The 16889-nt window shown below is 51.4% G+C and overlaps 1 protein-coding gene across 6 annotated transcripts in view; it reads left to right on the top strand.

Moving 5' to 3' along the window:
- The window catches only part of LOC125621552 (butyrophilin subfamily 1 member A1), a 49296-nt gene extending 35810 nt beyond the window's left edge, over positions 1–13486 (top strand). For 4 of the 6 annotated variants that reach the window (XM_075119827.1, XM_075119825.1, XM_075119828.1 and 1 more), the window contains exons 8-10: positions 1276–1296; positions 2677–2703; positions 10609–13485. In XM_075119827.1, the coding sequence (XP_074975928.1) occupies positions 1276–1296; positions 2677–2703; positions 10609–11168 (608 nt within the window). In that variant the 3' untranslated portion in view covers positions 11169–13485. Of the gene's footprint in view, positions 1–1275; positions 1297–2676; positions 2704–10608 lie in introns of all 6 variants that reach the window. The other 2 variants (XM_048818490.2, XM_075119829.1) reach the window with 1 other exon arrangement.
- The last annotated feature ends 3403 nt before the right edge of the window (positions 13487–16889 follow it).

The raw sequence follows: 16889 nt of genomic DNA, 5'->3' as shown, positions 1-16889 counted from the left end.
TCCAATAGGGGCAGGGAGGGGGCAGAGTTGGGGCGGGGACTTGAGGGAAGGGATTCGAACGGTGGGAGGGAAGGGGCGGGGAAGGAGTAGAGTTGGGGCGGGGCCGGGGGCAGGGGGGTGCGAGCATCCACCGGCACTGGGGAAAGTTGGCACCTACGTCTCTGAGTGCGACCTCTAACTGCTACTGGAATACCTAATGTGCAGTGGGGCAGGAGACTGGCCCTGGGCTATGGAGTTATGGCAGGGGATGGGGCTTACAGGTGTGTGTGTCCATGCAGGTGATGGGGGATGAAGAGGGGCTGGTGGGTGGGGGGTTGCAGGGATCAGTGTGGGAGAGACAGATGGTAGTGACGTGGAGCCAGGAAGCCCTGCTCTCTGGTCCATGTTGATCTGTGCAGTATCTGAGGTGTATAACAAGTACATGTAACAGCTGGGGCAGGACAGGTTTAGGGTTGCCAGGCGCCTGGTTTTCAACCAGATCACCTGGTTGAAAAGGGACCCTGGCAGCTCTGGTCAGCACCGTTGACTGGGCCATTAAAAGTCTGGTCAGCAGCGCAGTGGGGACCTGCTAAGGCAGGGTCCAGGGTCGGCCGCTAGGTCCCTGAGGCCCATATGCGCATGGGCAGCCAGGGAAGCTCCGTGCACTGCCCCACGCCCTGGGTGCTGGCTGTACAGCTCCCATTGGCCGGGAATTGTGACCTTTGGGAGCTGCAGGGGCAGTGCCTGCAGCCGCGAGGACAGCACACAAAGCCTCCCTGGCCACCCATGCACCTAAGTGCCTCAGGGACCTGGTGACCACTTCCGAGAGCCATGGTAAGCCATGGTAAGCGCCACCAGGACCACACTCCAAACTCCTGCTGAAGTCCAGAGCCCCTCCTGCACCCCAAACCCCTAATCCCTGGACCCAATCAGAGCCATAATCCCCCTTCCGCACCCCAAGCCCCTGCCCCAGCCCGGTGAAAGTGAGTGAGGGTGGAGGACAACGAGTGAGGGAAAGGGGGGGATAGAGCAAGTGGGGGGCGGGGCCTCGGGGAAGGGGTGGGGTCTCGGGAAAAGGATGTTCGGTTTCGTGCAATTAGAAAGTTGGCAACCCTAGACAGGTTGGTCCCTGCCTCCATAAGAAGTCAGCTCCTGTGCTGTGCTCTGCTTAGCATCTTATGGACAAATCTTGCAAAACATTTGTATCACCAGTGAGGAAGACGTTGCTGTTAGCTTGACTATTGTACATTAAGTTTGGAGACTCAACATTAACTCACATTGTCTTTTACTTTCCAGCGGAATACGAGGCAGTGAAAGGTAAGTGTGTTTTTACTAGTTTTGATTATGCTTTAAATTGGAAAAGGAATAGTCAGAACTATGTGAGCAAAGAAATGTTCACGTAAAAAACTAATGTGTTACTGGTACAGGTAACGTACACGACAAGGGGGAATCCAGACATTATCCAGAAATAATGGATGGAAAATTTGTGGTATTAAAATATGAATATTAACAGTTTTATTTTTTGCAACATCAACCCTTGGAAATACTCTTAAACACAAACAAACAAACTTCACTCCCTGACACCACAGACACCCTGTAACAAGAACAATAATTATTTTATACCAAAAGGGCCCAGCCCTGTGAGTTCTCCACGCACATGCTCCTGCGCCCATTGGTTTGCTTGGAGCACGATTGGGCCCCCTGAGCCCTGTTGACTTCTACACACAACAGCTGTAGGACCAGGCACATGGGTTGCAGGAGTTGCAGGCGCTCAGCACCTCTTGGGGTCACACCTGCATCATCCACATGATGGAAACACTTATAAAGGAAGAGTTCTTTGAGCTGGAGACCCAGATTTTCTGCTGTGCCAGGATCTGCTTCAAGAGGGGGCAGTGAGGGAGCTGGTTATGGCTCCCTGATTCGCAGGCTGCCCCAGGGGCTGCTCTAATTTGCTCCACCTGGCTGTGGTCCCTGACAAGCCTCCTACACCAGGAAGGGGGCGGGGGTAGCTGGCATAGGAGCAAGCTACGCTGCTTTATCCCATCTGAGCTCTCCCTACGCCAGGGGAATTCTCTGATGTCCAGGGCCTGGTTCCTGCCAGTCTGTGCCATCCCTGCACACAGTGACTGGACCAAGGGAGACAACCTAACCCTTTATCACTGTGGGCCCCATTCTGCCACCCTGACTCACATGAGTGATCCTCACAGGTGCAGTCCCATTGATTTCTGGGGAGAGGGTTTGCAGGATCAGGTGCGATAAAGCAGAAGCCCTAACTACTGATAAGGAGCCTAATCCTGGTGTCCTTACTCAGGCAAAATTCCCACTGAAGCCAATATAATTTTCAGGGCCGGCTCTAGGCACCAGCAAACCAAGCACGTGCTTGGGGCGGCACTTTTCGAGGGGTGGTATGCCGGCCCCCTTTTTTTTTGGTTTGGCAGCATTCCTCTTGGGGCGGCAAAAAACCTAGATCCGGCCCTGGTAATTTGGGTTTAGAACTGGGCACTTATGTAATTGAGAATCTCTTCTATTGATTCATTTATGTTCTTTTTTCCCTTTTCTCCCCTCTCATTCCCATGGACCCTCTGGCAGAACTGGGTAAGCTCCATTTCTGGTTTGTGGAGTTTGTTTTTCACAGTATGTGACTTGTCGAGTCTGTATTTCGATTCTGTAAATTCTCATGTCTGATTATTATTTCAGGACTCACCAGAGCCCGAAGATACGCAGGTAACTAAGGCTGATACTGCTTCAGTCACTCTCAGTCCCATTCCGCTGGGATATCCGGTCCCTGCTCAGTCCTCTTACAGCTCTCACAATAACTAAGGGGTAGGGCAAAATGTCATTGTCGGTGTGAAAGTCTGAGGGTTTGGTTATTCACACCCCCACGAAGGTACCTGCAGTGGTGGGGGGAGCTGGTGCAAACAGACAATTGTTTTACTGCTCTCTGTTGCTATGATATAGCCTCCGGTCAATGGATTGTTTATTTCACTGCTGACCATTTTTGGCAGAAACATCTAGTTGATGAGCTTATCCAGCCCTGCTGGGTGCAATAGCAGAGTGGATGAAGGGCAGGGGGGCAGCTGGTGGCTCTAGAAGGGTCACTGGGGTGAGGAACAAGGAATTTAAACCTCCTCATCCCACACTTAGGGCTTGTCAGCGTGTGGAATTCATGGGGAAGAGCCCAGAGTAGCTAGTGTGGAATATTCTGCACTCGTAGTCTTCCAGTGTGGATTAACACAAACGAGACAAGGGCTCTCTTTGCATGGAATAAGGGTGTCCACACAAGCAGCCAGTGCTGACTAGCTGTTCTGCACTAGCTACTCAGGGCTTTTGCCAAGGGAAAGAGGAGAAGCATCTCCTCAGGTCCCCGCCCGGGGACCACAAGCCCTGACTACCCTTTGCTGTGGCAACACTGTGCCTAGATCTGCTGGTTCCTAGATCAGCACTTTAACCACAAGAGCATCCATTCACTACTCCGATAACGGTCAGGACACTAGACTGGGTGGAGGGGCAGTGACAGGGGAGGGCTCGGGGAGCAGAGCCCCGTAATGCCAGGGGACTCACAGAACTCGAGTCTCATGTGCTGCCATAGGACATGGACCTTGCACATATGCACCGTGCTAGTACCCAGCGCCTGGGTGAGTCAGTGTGAATTAAACCTGCCCAGGAGTGGGGTGGGGGGGCAGTTGGTGCTGGGAAGCCAGGTGAGAGCAGGTTCTGAGGAAGGGAGGAGGAGGAGGCGGTTGGATGACGCTCAGCAGCAGGGAGCTTGTTCCCTTCTCCCACCAGCTCCCACTACTCCTGGAACAAAGGGAAAAAAAGTTCCCTTTTCCCAGCTCGGGGGAGTCACTGGGTGAATGTGTGGGGCAGAATAACCAGGGCTCCCTGCGCCCCAGGGTCCCTGTGTGTGATGGGAAAGGCCCCGCACTGTCATGCAGCCCCTAGGGGCTGGGCAGTGAGTGTTATTATTGGTATGGTGCCCACGAGTGAGCCAGGCACTGCAGAGACAGAACACGGGGCTGCCAGCCCCACAGGGCTCCTGGTCTGAGTGCAGACAAGGCCCAGCAAGGGCAGCAGCAAACACTGGGGGAGGGGGTACAAGGGTCCCGTTGTGGGGACAGCCACTCCCTGAGCCCATCCTGTGCCTGTCTTCTGGGTGTGGTAGACAGTATTGTAGGACCCTGATGGCTCCATGCTGGGCCCTGGGTCACCTCCCCAGGGAACACGACAGGGCAGAGGCAGCCTGAGGACGGGGGGAGCTGAAGGCTGTGGGGGAGCGGGAGCAGCCTGGGAACTGGGACAGGGACACTGGAAGCCAGGTGGGTGGCCCAAAACCACGTCCTGTGTTCGCTCCAGGTTCCCACTCTGTGATGCAGGCTCTGTTGGGGTCAGATGCTGCGGTGAGGGGCCCACCCAGACAGACTGAAGAGAGCAAGGCTCTGTCTGCATGGGGAAGGGGCAGCAGGTCTGTTAAATGGGTTGCAGTTTTATAAACTCATCATGGGGTGGCGCCCTCAGGTGCCACCCTCAACTGTTTCAGGGTGTCTTGGCAAGCATCTTGCCTCAGTTTACCCTGTTCAGCACTCCTTAAATTACGCCTCACAGTCCAAAAGATCTGAGAGAAAAGTCCTCTCCAGGGGTCCACTCTGAGTCCAAGTAAACCCCAAAATAAAATCTTTTCTTTCACTCTGCTCCAGCCTCCAGTTCTCACTCAAGCTCCTCCCTGTCCTCAAGTCAGGAGTCAGTCCTCCTTCCCAGAGCTGGGCTTCAATTAGTTTCCATCCTGGAATCAGATGACTCCAGCCCTCCTTCCCGGAGCTGGGGTCATTTCAGACTGTGCCTTTATTCTCTGCATCCACTTTCTCCAGCCGGGGGCAGCTCTCCAGGGCTCTGTCCTGCTACAGCTGCTGCTGTCATTGTCATCTCTGGCAGCGCCTCCCCCTTAGGGGAGCTCCTCTGTCTAGGGCAGTGGTCCCCAAACATTTCTGGTCATGCCCTCCCTTAGCTAGTTTGCGCCCCCACCCCGGGAGCTGCGGTCGGGAGTTGAGCCAGGAAGGGGGCTGCAATTGAGGCCGGGGGCCATGGCTGGGAGTTGACCTGCAGTTGGGGCCAGGGGCTTAAGCCAGGGGCGGAACCACAGTTGGGGCTGGAGCTGCAGCTGGGGTCACAGGCCGGAGCAGGGCCAGGAGTCGATGGCTGAGGCCGGGGCTGGAGCTGCAGCTGGGCCTTAGGGTTGGGCTGGAGTGGAGCTGGGGGCAGAGCAGAGCTGGGTGGCGTTCCCTTCCCGCCACACATGGAGGCTGGTCCTGGCCTTGCCATGCCCCCGAAATGTTCCTCCACACCCTCAAGGGGAGCACGACCCACAGTCCACTGCTCTAGGAGCACCCCTTCCAGGCTTCTTGCTCTGGTGAGCTCTCCGGAAAGCTCCTCTCCTCAGCAGCTTCCTGTCTTTACGATCCCTTCAGCTGAGCCCTGGTCACCCTTTATCAGGCTCATTAGCTCTTTAGCTGCCAACTAGCCACCTGGGATTTAACTACTTCCAGGTTGGTCTGGGTTCCCTCTCAGCCAGATAGACACCAGAAGTGTTCATCACAAAATCCTTTAATGTTCTGCCAACTATGGCTGAGGTCTGCATAAATATGGTATTTTACACCCAGCGCTACCTAGTGGTTGAACAGCAGAATACAGTTGAGCGCTCCATTACATCTCCCCCTTTAAGTTCTACATTTCTACCATTTATAATATTTACATTATCTCACTGTCTTTGAAGTTCAGTGCAGATCAGTCTGTTAGGTGTCTCTGAATGGTACTGGTCTTCTAATTACACGATCCGAACAGGTAACAACTTGATCATCTGTCTGTCCATTAGTTCCAATGACTGACCATGTTTGGTCTGGAATCCTTGAGTCATCTTCTTGTTCTGCATCCACCATCTGTAGAGTTTGCTCGGTTGATTGTTCTTTCTGAGGAACAAAGTGTAGATGTTGACAGTTTCTGATGAACTCTCCTCTCTTGGTCTCGATCACAGACAATCAGTGTGTTGAATTCTTTTTCTTTATAACAGCTGGAATATTCCATTCTTTTTCTCCATCCAGTTTGACACACACATGGTCACCAGGTTCTAGGCCTCGTATTTTTCTGAGTGATGTCTGTTGTAAAAGTGATTGTAAGCTCATTTTGCCTTTTTATTGGATTTGACTACTATATATGTGTCTGGCTACTTTGGAGATGGATTGTTTTCCAAAATTGGGAGGGTAGCTAGGAGTTGTCTTCCCATCAGGAGCTGTGCTGCACTATATCCAGTAGCTGCTATTGGGGTTGATCTATAACTCAGTAGAGCAAAGAATGGATCTTCCTGTTGAAGGATATTCTTGGCTGTCTGTACAGCTCTCAGTCTCTCCATTCGCTTGTGAGTAATATGGGCTTCTAGTAATATGAGGAAGATCATATTTTGTTTGGATAAATTAAATTCTACGTCAGTGAATTATGGTCCATGCTCTGTCACAAGTTCTTCTGGAACCATGAAATGACCAAAAGTCCACTTCAGTTGCTCTATAACACTCTGGTCTGTTATGTCTTTCAAGTACACTCTTTCTACATACCTGGAAAAATAGTCCACGACTACCAGGTAAAGATGTCCCCTGAATTCACATAACTCTGCAGCTAGTCTCTTCTAAGGTCTCTTTCATTCAGACTAGCTCCTTGTTAGTGTCACTAATTACTACTGGCCATATCTTTTTCCCCGCAGCCTTCAGTAAAGAGCTATGGGAGCCCGTGGGGAAATGTTTCTACCAAGGGCAAATTTAACAGCAGCTCTGGAGTGTTTCATAGCTGGTGTCCTGAGCCTGGCCTGGCCGTACCTGTGCGTTTCTGGGGATGTTGACAGTCACTCACTGCAAGTCACTGGGATTTGGGCTCCTAAGTTTCTGGGACACGTTTGAAATAGAGCTGGGTGTAATTTTGAGGGCAAATAGTTTATTTGCTGAAAAATTATATTTTGGGTCGACTGAAACTATTCGCGAATCCATGTCGAGTTTGCTGACGAGTTTCAATGAACAGGAAAAGGTGCCGCCACTTCCCTTCCAGCCTTTAGCCCCATGACTGGGCCCTCAGCGGGGAGCCCCCGGTTCCATCCCCCCGTGGGATGTGGGGCAGGAATTGGAATGTGGGAATCCAGGTTAGGGCTGGAACTGCTGGGCTCTGGGTGTCTGATGTGGGGCTCCCACAATCTCTCCTGCTGAAGACGTCCCCCTGTGTCTAAACACTGCCATGGGCACTGGGCCAAAGCGTGGGAGCGAGAATCACTCTGCAGCCCAGTGGGTTGGGCCTTACCTGGGAGCCCAGAGTCCAGCTCCCCTGCTCCAGTGACCCTGTAATTATTGCTCCATAACCCCAGTGAGGGGAGGGGTTCTGGCCCCTGGCACAGCAGTGTCTCAGCCATGTTGGTGCCCCAATGCAAATCCCTAGTGCAGATGCGCCGCCCTTCTCACCCCCTCAGCCCCGCCTGGTACCCTTCCCTCTCCCCACCATCTCTAACCCCTGGCACCTGCCCCTTCCCTCGTCCCCGTGTGCCCACCCCTCCTCTAGCCCCACTCTGACCTTCTGGCTCCTGCCCCTCCTCGATCCCCTCTCCTAACGCTTCCCTCTACTCACCTGCCCTGCTTCTCTGCTTGCCCCTCTCTGCCCCTGGTGCTCGTCCCTCCCCTCCTCTGCCCTCCCTGTGTCTGCCCTTCTGCCCAACCCGCTCAATCCTCCTGGCACTTGACCCTCCCCTTCACCCTTCCTCCCTGGTGCCTATCCCCTCACCACCCTCTGCCCCACTGACTCCACTCTCCTCACATCCCTCTGCCCCCATCACCCATGACTTGCTCCACCCCCTGCTTTTCTAGTGACAATGCCTCATTTCACCCCCCCCCGCACACACTCCTCCCCACCCCCTACCCTCCTTTTGTCTGCCCCCTTCCTTTACCCCCTTCTGTCCCCTGGAGCCTGCCCCTCCCCCATCCTATTGCTGCCTGCCCATCTGCTCTCCCTCCTGTGTCCCCCAGCTTTCATTCCTCCCCTCACCCCTCTAGCCCCTGACACCCACCCCTGATGACCAAACCTTCCCTCACCACCCTCCCACCTTCGCCCCAGTGCCTTCCCCATTCCACGCCCGACTACTGTCGCACAGCCATTTGTCTCTCCCCCACTCTGCCCCCAGTTCCCGCCCCTTCCTTCTCCCACCTGGCCCCCACCTCTCCCCTCAGCACAAGCCCCTTCCCTCACCCCCACCCCCTGGCACCTGCCCCTTCCCTTGCAACCCCTCCTGTCACCAAGTCCCCGGGTGATGCTCTGGAACTGCTCCCCACGAAGTCAGTCAGGACTCTGGTGAGGTCTCTTCTCTGGGAGCAGCCTGTCCCCAGGGCAAACAGCTCACACGGCTTCCACCTTCCTGGGTCTGCATCCTCTGCCCCTCCCTGCACTTCCCACAGCGAGTCCGCCCAGGCGGGGTCCTGGGGAAGCCAGAGGGTCCTGCCCCCCAACTCCGCAGTCAGACGCGACTCTCAGCCAGCCAGTACAACAGAAGGTTTGTTAGATGACAGGAACATGGTCTAACACAGAGCTTGTAGGTGCAGAGAACAGGACCCCTCAGCCGGGTCCATTTTGGGGGGCAGTGAGCCAGACAACCACATCTGCCCTTCACTCCATGTCCCAGCCAGCCCCAAACTGAAACTCCCTCCAGCCCCTCCTCCTCTGGGCTTTGTCCCTTTCCCGAGCCAGGAGATCACCAGATTCCTTTGTTCTCCAACCCTTTAGGTCTCACCTTGCAGGGGGGAAGGGCCAGGCCACCAGGTGCCAGGAAACAGGGTGTTGGCCATTCTCTGTGTCCAGATCCCTGCACACACCTGCCCTCTAGGGCTCTGCACTGATCATACACCCTTATCCACCTAGATACTTAAGAACTGCAGAGGGGAAACTGAGGCACCCCCACACTCTTCAGAGGAAACATTAAGAACAGTCCCACTTCATCACACCTCCTCCCTGCCACCTTCTCCTTACTTCTTCCCCCTCCCCTCCCCTCGCCCTCTGCCTCCCTGAAACCTGCGCCCCTCACCCCTCCTCTAGTCCCCTGGTGCCAGCCCCTCTGTTCACTCCTCCTCTGCCCCCCTGAGGCCCATCTCTACCATTGCCCCCATCTGCCTCCATGGTGCCTGCCCCTTCCTTTGCCCCCTCTGCCTGGCTGGTGCAAACCCCTTCCCTTGCCTGCCTTTGGGCTCCCTGGTGTCTGCCCCTCCCCTCCCCCTCTCCTAACCTCTGGGTCCCACCCCTCTGCCCCCTAGGCCCCACAACCCACTTTCTGCCCCCCGGTGCCCGCCCCTCTCCTCTCCCCCCCCTTTGCATCTACCCCTCTGCTCATCCCCCCCCCCATCTCTCCTGGTGACTACCCCTTCCCTTGTCCCACCTCTGTCTTCCTTTCACCCACCCCTCATGCCCCTCTCCCCCTGATAACTGCCCTTTCCCTCATACCACTATTGCCCCCTGGGTCTGCCCTATCCCTTTCCCCCCCATGTCCCTCTGAAACCTGTCCTACCCCTCCCCCCTCTTTGTCCCCTTGTCACCTGCGCCTTCTCCCACCCCCTCCTTTTCCCCTAGTGCCAGCCCCTCCTTCTACTGCCCCTCTGCCTCCCTAGCGCCTGATCCTCTGTTCACCCCTTGTGTCCCCTGGTGCAAGCCCCTTCCCTTCCCCCCCACATCCCCTAGTGCTGCCCGCCCCTTCTCTAGTCCAGACTTTGAACCCCTGGTGCCCACCCCTCCCCTCATCTCTCTCTTTCCCTTGACAACAGTCCTGCCTCTCATGCATACTCTACGCCCTGATGCATGCCCCTCCCCTTAGCCCCCCCCCATACCTGCCCCTCCTATCACCCCACTCTGCTCCCTGGCACATGCTCCTCTCCTCAGCACCACCACCCGCAGCCCCATAGTACCTGCCCCTCCTCTTGCCCTCCTCCGCCTACTGGTGACACTGCCCCTGCCCTAGCCAGACCCTCTGCCCCCAGGCTCCTGCATCGCTCTGTCCCCCTGGTGCCTGCCCATTCCCTCCCCACCATGGTCCTGGCACCTGCTCCACCCCTCATCCCCCCCACCCCCTGGCACCAGTCCCTCCCCTGATTCCCCCCTGCCTTATTAGAGCCCCCCATTCCCTCACATCCCTCTGTCCCCTGGTGCCCACCCCTTCCCTTGCTTCCCTGTGCCCCCTGGGGTCCATCCCCTTCTTCTGCCCTGGTGCCCACCCCTCCCCTCTGCCCCGGGAACCTGCCCCTCCCTTCACCCCCCTCTGACCTCATGGTGCCCGCTCCCCTTTCCCCCCCTCATTGCCCTTGTGCTTGCCCCTCCCCTCTGCCCTTCCCCGTCTTCTCCTGTGACTTGCCCCTCCTCTTTCCTCTCCCAGCATCAGAACCTGCCCATCCCTCCCCCCACCCCCACTGACACTTTCCCACCCTCTCCCCTGCTCCCCCCGCCCCACTCACTGTCCCTGACTCCCCTCAGTCAACAACACCCCCCCACACGTGCACACACACAGGTTAATTTCCCTTTGATCCGAGTGACCAGCCCCTGCCCCCGGCCCTGACTCTGTGATTCTCTCCCCAGTGGACGTGACTCTGGATCCAGACACGGCAAATCCCTGGCTCGTCCTGTCTGAGGATCGGAAATGTGTGAGCGACGGACACACACGCCAGGATCTGCCCAACAATCCTGAGAGATTTGATCCTTGTGTCTGTGTCCTGGGCGCTGAGGGGTTCGCGGGCGGGAGGCGTTACTGGGAGGTGGAGGTGGGAGACAAGCCTGAGTGGGCTCTGGGAGTTTGTAGGGAATCTGTGAACAGGGAGGGGTGGGTCACACACACACCTGAGGATGGATACTGGGCCATGTGGCTGTGGTATGGGGAATACAAGGCCAGCACCGACCCCCCGACCCCCCTCCCTGTGAGGGTCAGGCCCGGCCGGGTGGGGATTTTCCTGGACTATGAGGCGGGCGAGGTCTCATTTTACAATGTGACTGACAGGTCCCATCTCATCACTTTCACTGGCACCTACTCCGGGACACTCCGCCCTTATTTCTGTCCTGGTCCCAACTCCGGGGGTGAAAATGTGGCTCCCCTGATCATCAGCCCAGTGCCAGCTCAAGCTGGAGGGAATCTCGGTCCCTGACAGTGACACCCGCGGCACAGACTGTCCCCTCCCAGCACTGCTGCTCTTCCTGCCCCCAGTTGTGCAAGCCAGATACTGCCGGCAACTGGACATTTTGTGCTGACCGGATGCTGCCAGTTTCCCTTTTCAGTTCGAGGTTCCAGTCGAAAACCGGACACTTGGCAACCCCCAGCCCTCACCTTCTCTCGTCCCCTGCCCCAGAGGTAGCAGATGGTGGTGGTGTTATACCAATAAAATAAAAACCAGCAGGATCTTATTAAAGGGAAAAAGGCAAAATACCACATTTATTGTGAATACAGAAAGAATCATAGTAAGCAGTTAGTTATCTCTATAACATTCCATTCAATCTCATATTTATTCACACATTCATTCATACAAACACCCACACACACAGGTTCTGCAAGGTTGTTATCATAGTTACCAGCCTTAGAGTTGCTCATGCCAAGCCACTGGCCAGGTGGCCTGGACATGAGGAGGGAGCAGGGCCTTGTCAGATGCTCATCTGATGCTCCTGGAAGTTGCTTTGCAGAATCAGACCCCAAAGTTCTCACTTTTTAGAGTCTATTTTTATAGGAATTTCTTCCTATGCCAGTCTGTGGGAATTGCTTCATCATGCTGTTACTGAATCAATCAGCAGATAGCACATTCCTGAGGGCTCCGTGCTCCAAGATGTTATCTTGTTCTTTGGTTCTCCCATTCTTGAGGCTGTTGGGTGGATTCCAGTCTGCCCTCCGGGGGGCGGGGGGTCCTCTGGTTATTTCCACTTGACGCCTTCTTCAGCCGATGGACACTGGATTCTTAGGCTGGCACCTCCCTGATCATTCAGTTATTATCCACACCAAGCATCCATCCACATACATCCTCTATCTCTATTTTAATCACAATTGTAAATACAACAAAAGGGCGGGGAGTCTCTGGGTGCTGTTTCTGTTGTTACAGAGTATTGCTTTGAGTCTCTCTCTCTGTGAATTGCTTTGAGAACAGACTCTGTCTTAGAATGTACTAACACAATTAGCAGCTTGCAAGTTTCACACATAGAGGGAGAGAAACAGTACCAAAAACCAAGAGACCTCTTAATTAGTAATACCCTGGAATTTAAACTATGGGGAATCAAACTCATTTGTGATTTTAATACAGAACTTCTTTAATATGATCCAACAGTGGATGGGGAAAGGTGAGGGCTAGGGGTTGCCCAGTGTCCAGCATCCCATATATAGTCATTCACTCCTGTCAGAATTTTCTACCCCTGTGAACTCTCAAGATAAAATATGAAAGAAAAAAGATTATTCTAATTTAGAAAATATTATTGTAACAAGGTGTAAATACAAGAATATTTTAATTTACATTTCAACAGTACTTCAAAATCAAGCATCTAAACATGTTTTTAGCAATGGAATTATTTACATTTTTTTTATTCTTCCATCAAATCTATGTTGAAGTTTAACTTCTCTGAATAACGTCATTTGTATTTCAACTGTGGAATTTCAAGAAATCCAAAATATTTATCTAAACAAAATAAACTATTAAATTGTCAGACGGGGTTGTTCAGTTACAAAGTACGTGTGTCATAAACATCACAACTACACACATGTGCAGCTGTTCTCTCTCTCTCTCTCTCTTTCTCCTCCCTCTTTATTGTCTTGACTGGTTCTCTCTGGGGGGCAGGGCACATACACCCACCTCCTGCACTACACCTTTGAAAATTAATAGGTGAAAAAACGATAGAATTAATTAAGCAATATATTTAAGTTAACTTACACAAGGTTATGTAATATTCTTTGAACTTCTGTCAGCATTAATTCATGTGATTTTTAACTTTCTAGCTACATGTCATCGGTAATCAAGATATGACCCTTTCTTTCTTTCTCTCACATCAATAAATAAAACATGCTATCTCCCTACAGATAGAAATCTCTTCTACAATCTCCGTTTTTTAGTTTATTTTTCTTTAGAAATGTTATTTACAGGCAATGTATTGTCAGTGTCCACTGTTGCTTTCAATGTACTGCTGGGCTCTTCATGTTCTTGGTTCTAAGGACACAACAAATGTAGTTTGATAAAGAAATAGAGAAGGGGTTGTATTCCTTTACTGAATCATCACAAATTAACTTAATTATATTAAAAAGCCTGGCATTTAATGACACATAACATAAAATTTGGTGAAGCTTTATTGGGAAATCTTTCTTCTCAGCCATGAATCAGATGTAAGGGTGCTATTTTTGTTGTCATGTGAGGTTTAGAGTACAAAGAAAAGAAAGTTGCTCCAGGAAATTCATCACAATTCTTCTGGGTTCTGTCCACCACCTTCTGGAATGCTCTGTACAAATAGGTTTCAGAGTAGCAGCCATGTTAGTCTGTATTCGCAAAAAGAAAAGGAGTACTTGTGGCACCTTAGCGACTAACCAATTTATTTGAGCATAAGCTTTCGTGAGCTGTAGCTCACGAAAGCTTATGCTCAAATAAATTGGTTAGTCTCTAAGGTGCCACCAGTACTCCTTTTCTTTCTGTAAAAATAGTGACCGATTAATCTAATTCCTTGAAATTAGCGATTGAACCTAATATCTTGAAGAGCTATCGGAGCAGAGTGTGATGGGAGGCACTATGGTGCATCACAACATGGCAGCAGTTACAAGGAGCCCCCTTCCTGCTCCCTGATTCAGACTTTTATACTGCTGCTTTCTTCTCAGCGCTGAGCTAGTGACCTCATTGGGCTCCCTACAGGTGCAAGTGATCCCCTCTACCCTTCCAAACCCAAACTACTCAGTCCCTCCTCCTCGAACTGCACCCAGTGCTCTGGGTGCTCTCAGTGACCAGGATGCTGGCTTCCAAAGGGCTCAGTTTGTAGCTGCTAACAGCACCCTGTCACACCACCATGATTGTGTAATTGACCATGTAATGAAAATAACACCAAATGTAAACTGTTACCTGATTATTCAATTCAGAACTTAGATCTGCCAGTATCTGCTCTAGGCAGCCGTGTTGATATATAATTTTACATGTCTTCTTCTCCATCTCATGTGCTGTCATAGTTCTAAGTGGAAATTCTTCTAACTATTTTGAAAAATCATCCGTAGCTGCCAGTACCTACTGGTATCGCTTCTGTGATACTGGACAGAGCCCTATTAAATCTGCTCTCAGCAATTCCCAGGTTTTAACAACCTATGTGCAAGAACACAGGCTAGAGTTCTCATTTGGATCTTTCCTATGACATTTTTAATATAATCCCATCTATAGTAAGCAAAGTAAATGTTATAATGTGGTTTCTGTAATAGTTGATGTCTCCACACAGTCAGAATCTAACTTTTGGTGTTTTTCAGAAGTAAATAAACACAGGCCAAACTTCTGCAACTGAAAACTTGCATAAATACGCTCCCTGTGCCAGCACAAGGGGCAATAGAAGTCATTGCTGCACTAGGTCATCCATTAGTTCACGTGGGCACTTGTTATAGCTGATTGGAGGCTTTATTGTGCAGCAATAATAAATACAGATAATGATAAACAATTACATTAGCTAATGTTTAAAAACACTTCAGATGTATTTACCATGGGGAAAGATGCAACGTGTTTGATTTAACGGGGAGCCATCCACTCAGGTCCACTTCATTGCAGGGGTTTTAAAGTCAAGTCCAATCCAAGCAGGATATTTGCCTTGCATGAAGAGACAGTTCATGAATAAGAGTCTGTCGGGAACTGGGCAATGAAGAGGCAATGAGATACAGCCACAATGTTAAGCATTTTGCAGTAAGATGTATAAAATATTTTGTCTTTGTTTCGTATACATTTTATACCAAGGAAGAATAAGTGCTTATGAGGAAAAGCTGTCAATCTGTGGGGGGGAAATGGAATAGCGAGCCATTTGAGTACTGTCCGCAAATGATGTTAAGCTGGTGCTTAATAAAAAATGATTTCTAACATGCAGAAACAAAAATGAGATCCTGTATGAACTCCTGCAGAGCATATGACAGAGGCACCAGGGTGACCAGAACCTTAAGTAACTACATGGATTCTCTGCTGTCTTTCCAATGAAACCAGAGGGACACAAACCAAGCAGGGGAGACACAAACTGCCTGATGGAACCAGCACATGATAATTGAAAGGGCCTCAAATGCCACAGCTCTGGACAGTTTCTTGCCCCTGAAGAAGTCAAACCTATTTTAATCTACAGCCTGTGCACTAAGGATTTTCTGATTTACCCAGCAGGGCAGAAAGAGAACCCAGGTCTCCTGATTCTTAGTCCAGTACCATGATCATTAGACCCTTCTGACTCCCATGGAACATGTTTTTTTTACAATCTCCACCATGTGTTTGATGTCTCTGCTTCTCTCACCATATCCCTCTATGCCCCTGGGGCCATCACCCTTCCCACACCACTGACTCCTGTCTTCATGTCTCCACATTCTTATGTGATAGTGTTCTTGGGCAAAGAGGCCATCGCTGCCATTGCTACGCCCTAGGCATGCAGGTGGCTGAATCCCTGCATGCATTGGATTCATAGCTGAAGGCTGCAGGATTATTGCATGGGAAGTGGAGAGGACCTGGGCAGACAAATAACTGCTCTGAAGCTGCCTGGTGGCTGTGTCCCTGCTCCCCAGTAAGAATGGGGGCTTCCTGCAATCAGGGAAGGTTTTTGAAGTTCCCCAGCTCCTGCTACTCCTCTACTCTGCCTTCCAGGAAAGACCAGATCTCTCTGCAGCTGAAGTTCCCACCTCCCACATTTCACATCACCATTTCATCCAAGTCTTGGATCCCTAAGGCTTTAGCCTTCTTTGCCAAGCCACCACATGGTCCCAGTCCTCTCCATATTGTCTTCAGAAACCGAGTAGCACTTTCCCCTGTGTGACAGCCAGTCAGTGGGACAGAGTCTGCACCTGGAGTCCCCTGGATGGGGAGACAGGAAGGGACTCCCCATTTGGTTTGTCCAGAAGAGTGTTGGGGCCTGTTTTAACTCAAGCACATTAACTGTGAATTAACACGTTAATAACCACAACTGTAAATGCTGGGCCTTTGCTGCATATGCATTCGCACCTGTTTAACTAACAGTGCCTTTTTAAACCAGTGTGATTAACCGCCTCCACACACACACACACCCCGTGCAGATGGAGTTATACCTTGTGAAAGTAGAATGAATTATATTGAAATTATAATTCATTAAAGAAATGCTACTTGAAGGGTTTGTTGAAATATAGTTGTCAGGAAGAGAAACATTAAGGAGTGTGAGACAATGGATCCTCAAACTAATTAACTTAGAGCTCCTACTGAGCTAGGAGATTGGTAAACGTTACTATGCAAATAAGATATGTATGTATATTTGTCAATTTCTGCTTCCTTTTGTCTCTTATGTTAAATTGGCTTTGGCTTAATTGTATAAATAAGTTAGCATGAGCCTCAGAGAGGGGCTCACATATCTGGGTGCATTGTCAAAGCGCTTTGCTCATAAACAGAGTGGTCTGACAAATTATGTGAGTCCTGAATCTGACTTTGACAATTTGGAGGTTCCACCGAGATGGCAACCGTCTTCACTGGGGCCGTGTGACTCCTAACTGTTCTTAGGACGACCGTGGCAAGCCAGCACCTGGGCATTTGGCCCGAGCAGTCCTCCGCCGGAACAGAAGGGTGCATGACCACAGTGAAGTCTACGCCATCGAATCTGTTGGTTCCCTCTCTGTTCTGGTAGGGATCCCGGGATCTGACATCAGGAATCTGGTCAGGTGTCCAACTAAG

The sequence above is a fragment of the Caretta caretta genome, chromosome 14, assembly GCF_965140235.1.
Source record: "Caretta caretta isolate rCarCar2 chromosome 14, rCarCar1.hap1, whole genome shotgun sequence".
NCBI classification, from domain to species: domain Eukaryota; kingdom Metazoa; phylum Chordata; order Testudines; family Cheloniidae; genus Caretta; species Caretta caretta.
Note: the sequence above shows the minus strand (reverse complement) of the source record. Positions and strands in the feature narration are given on the sequence as shown.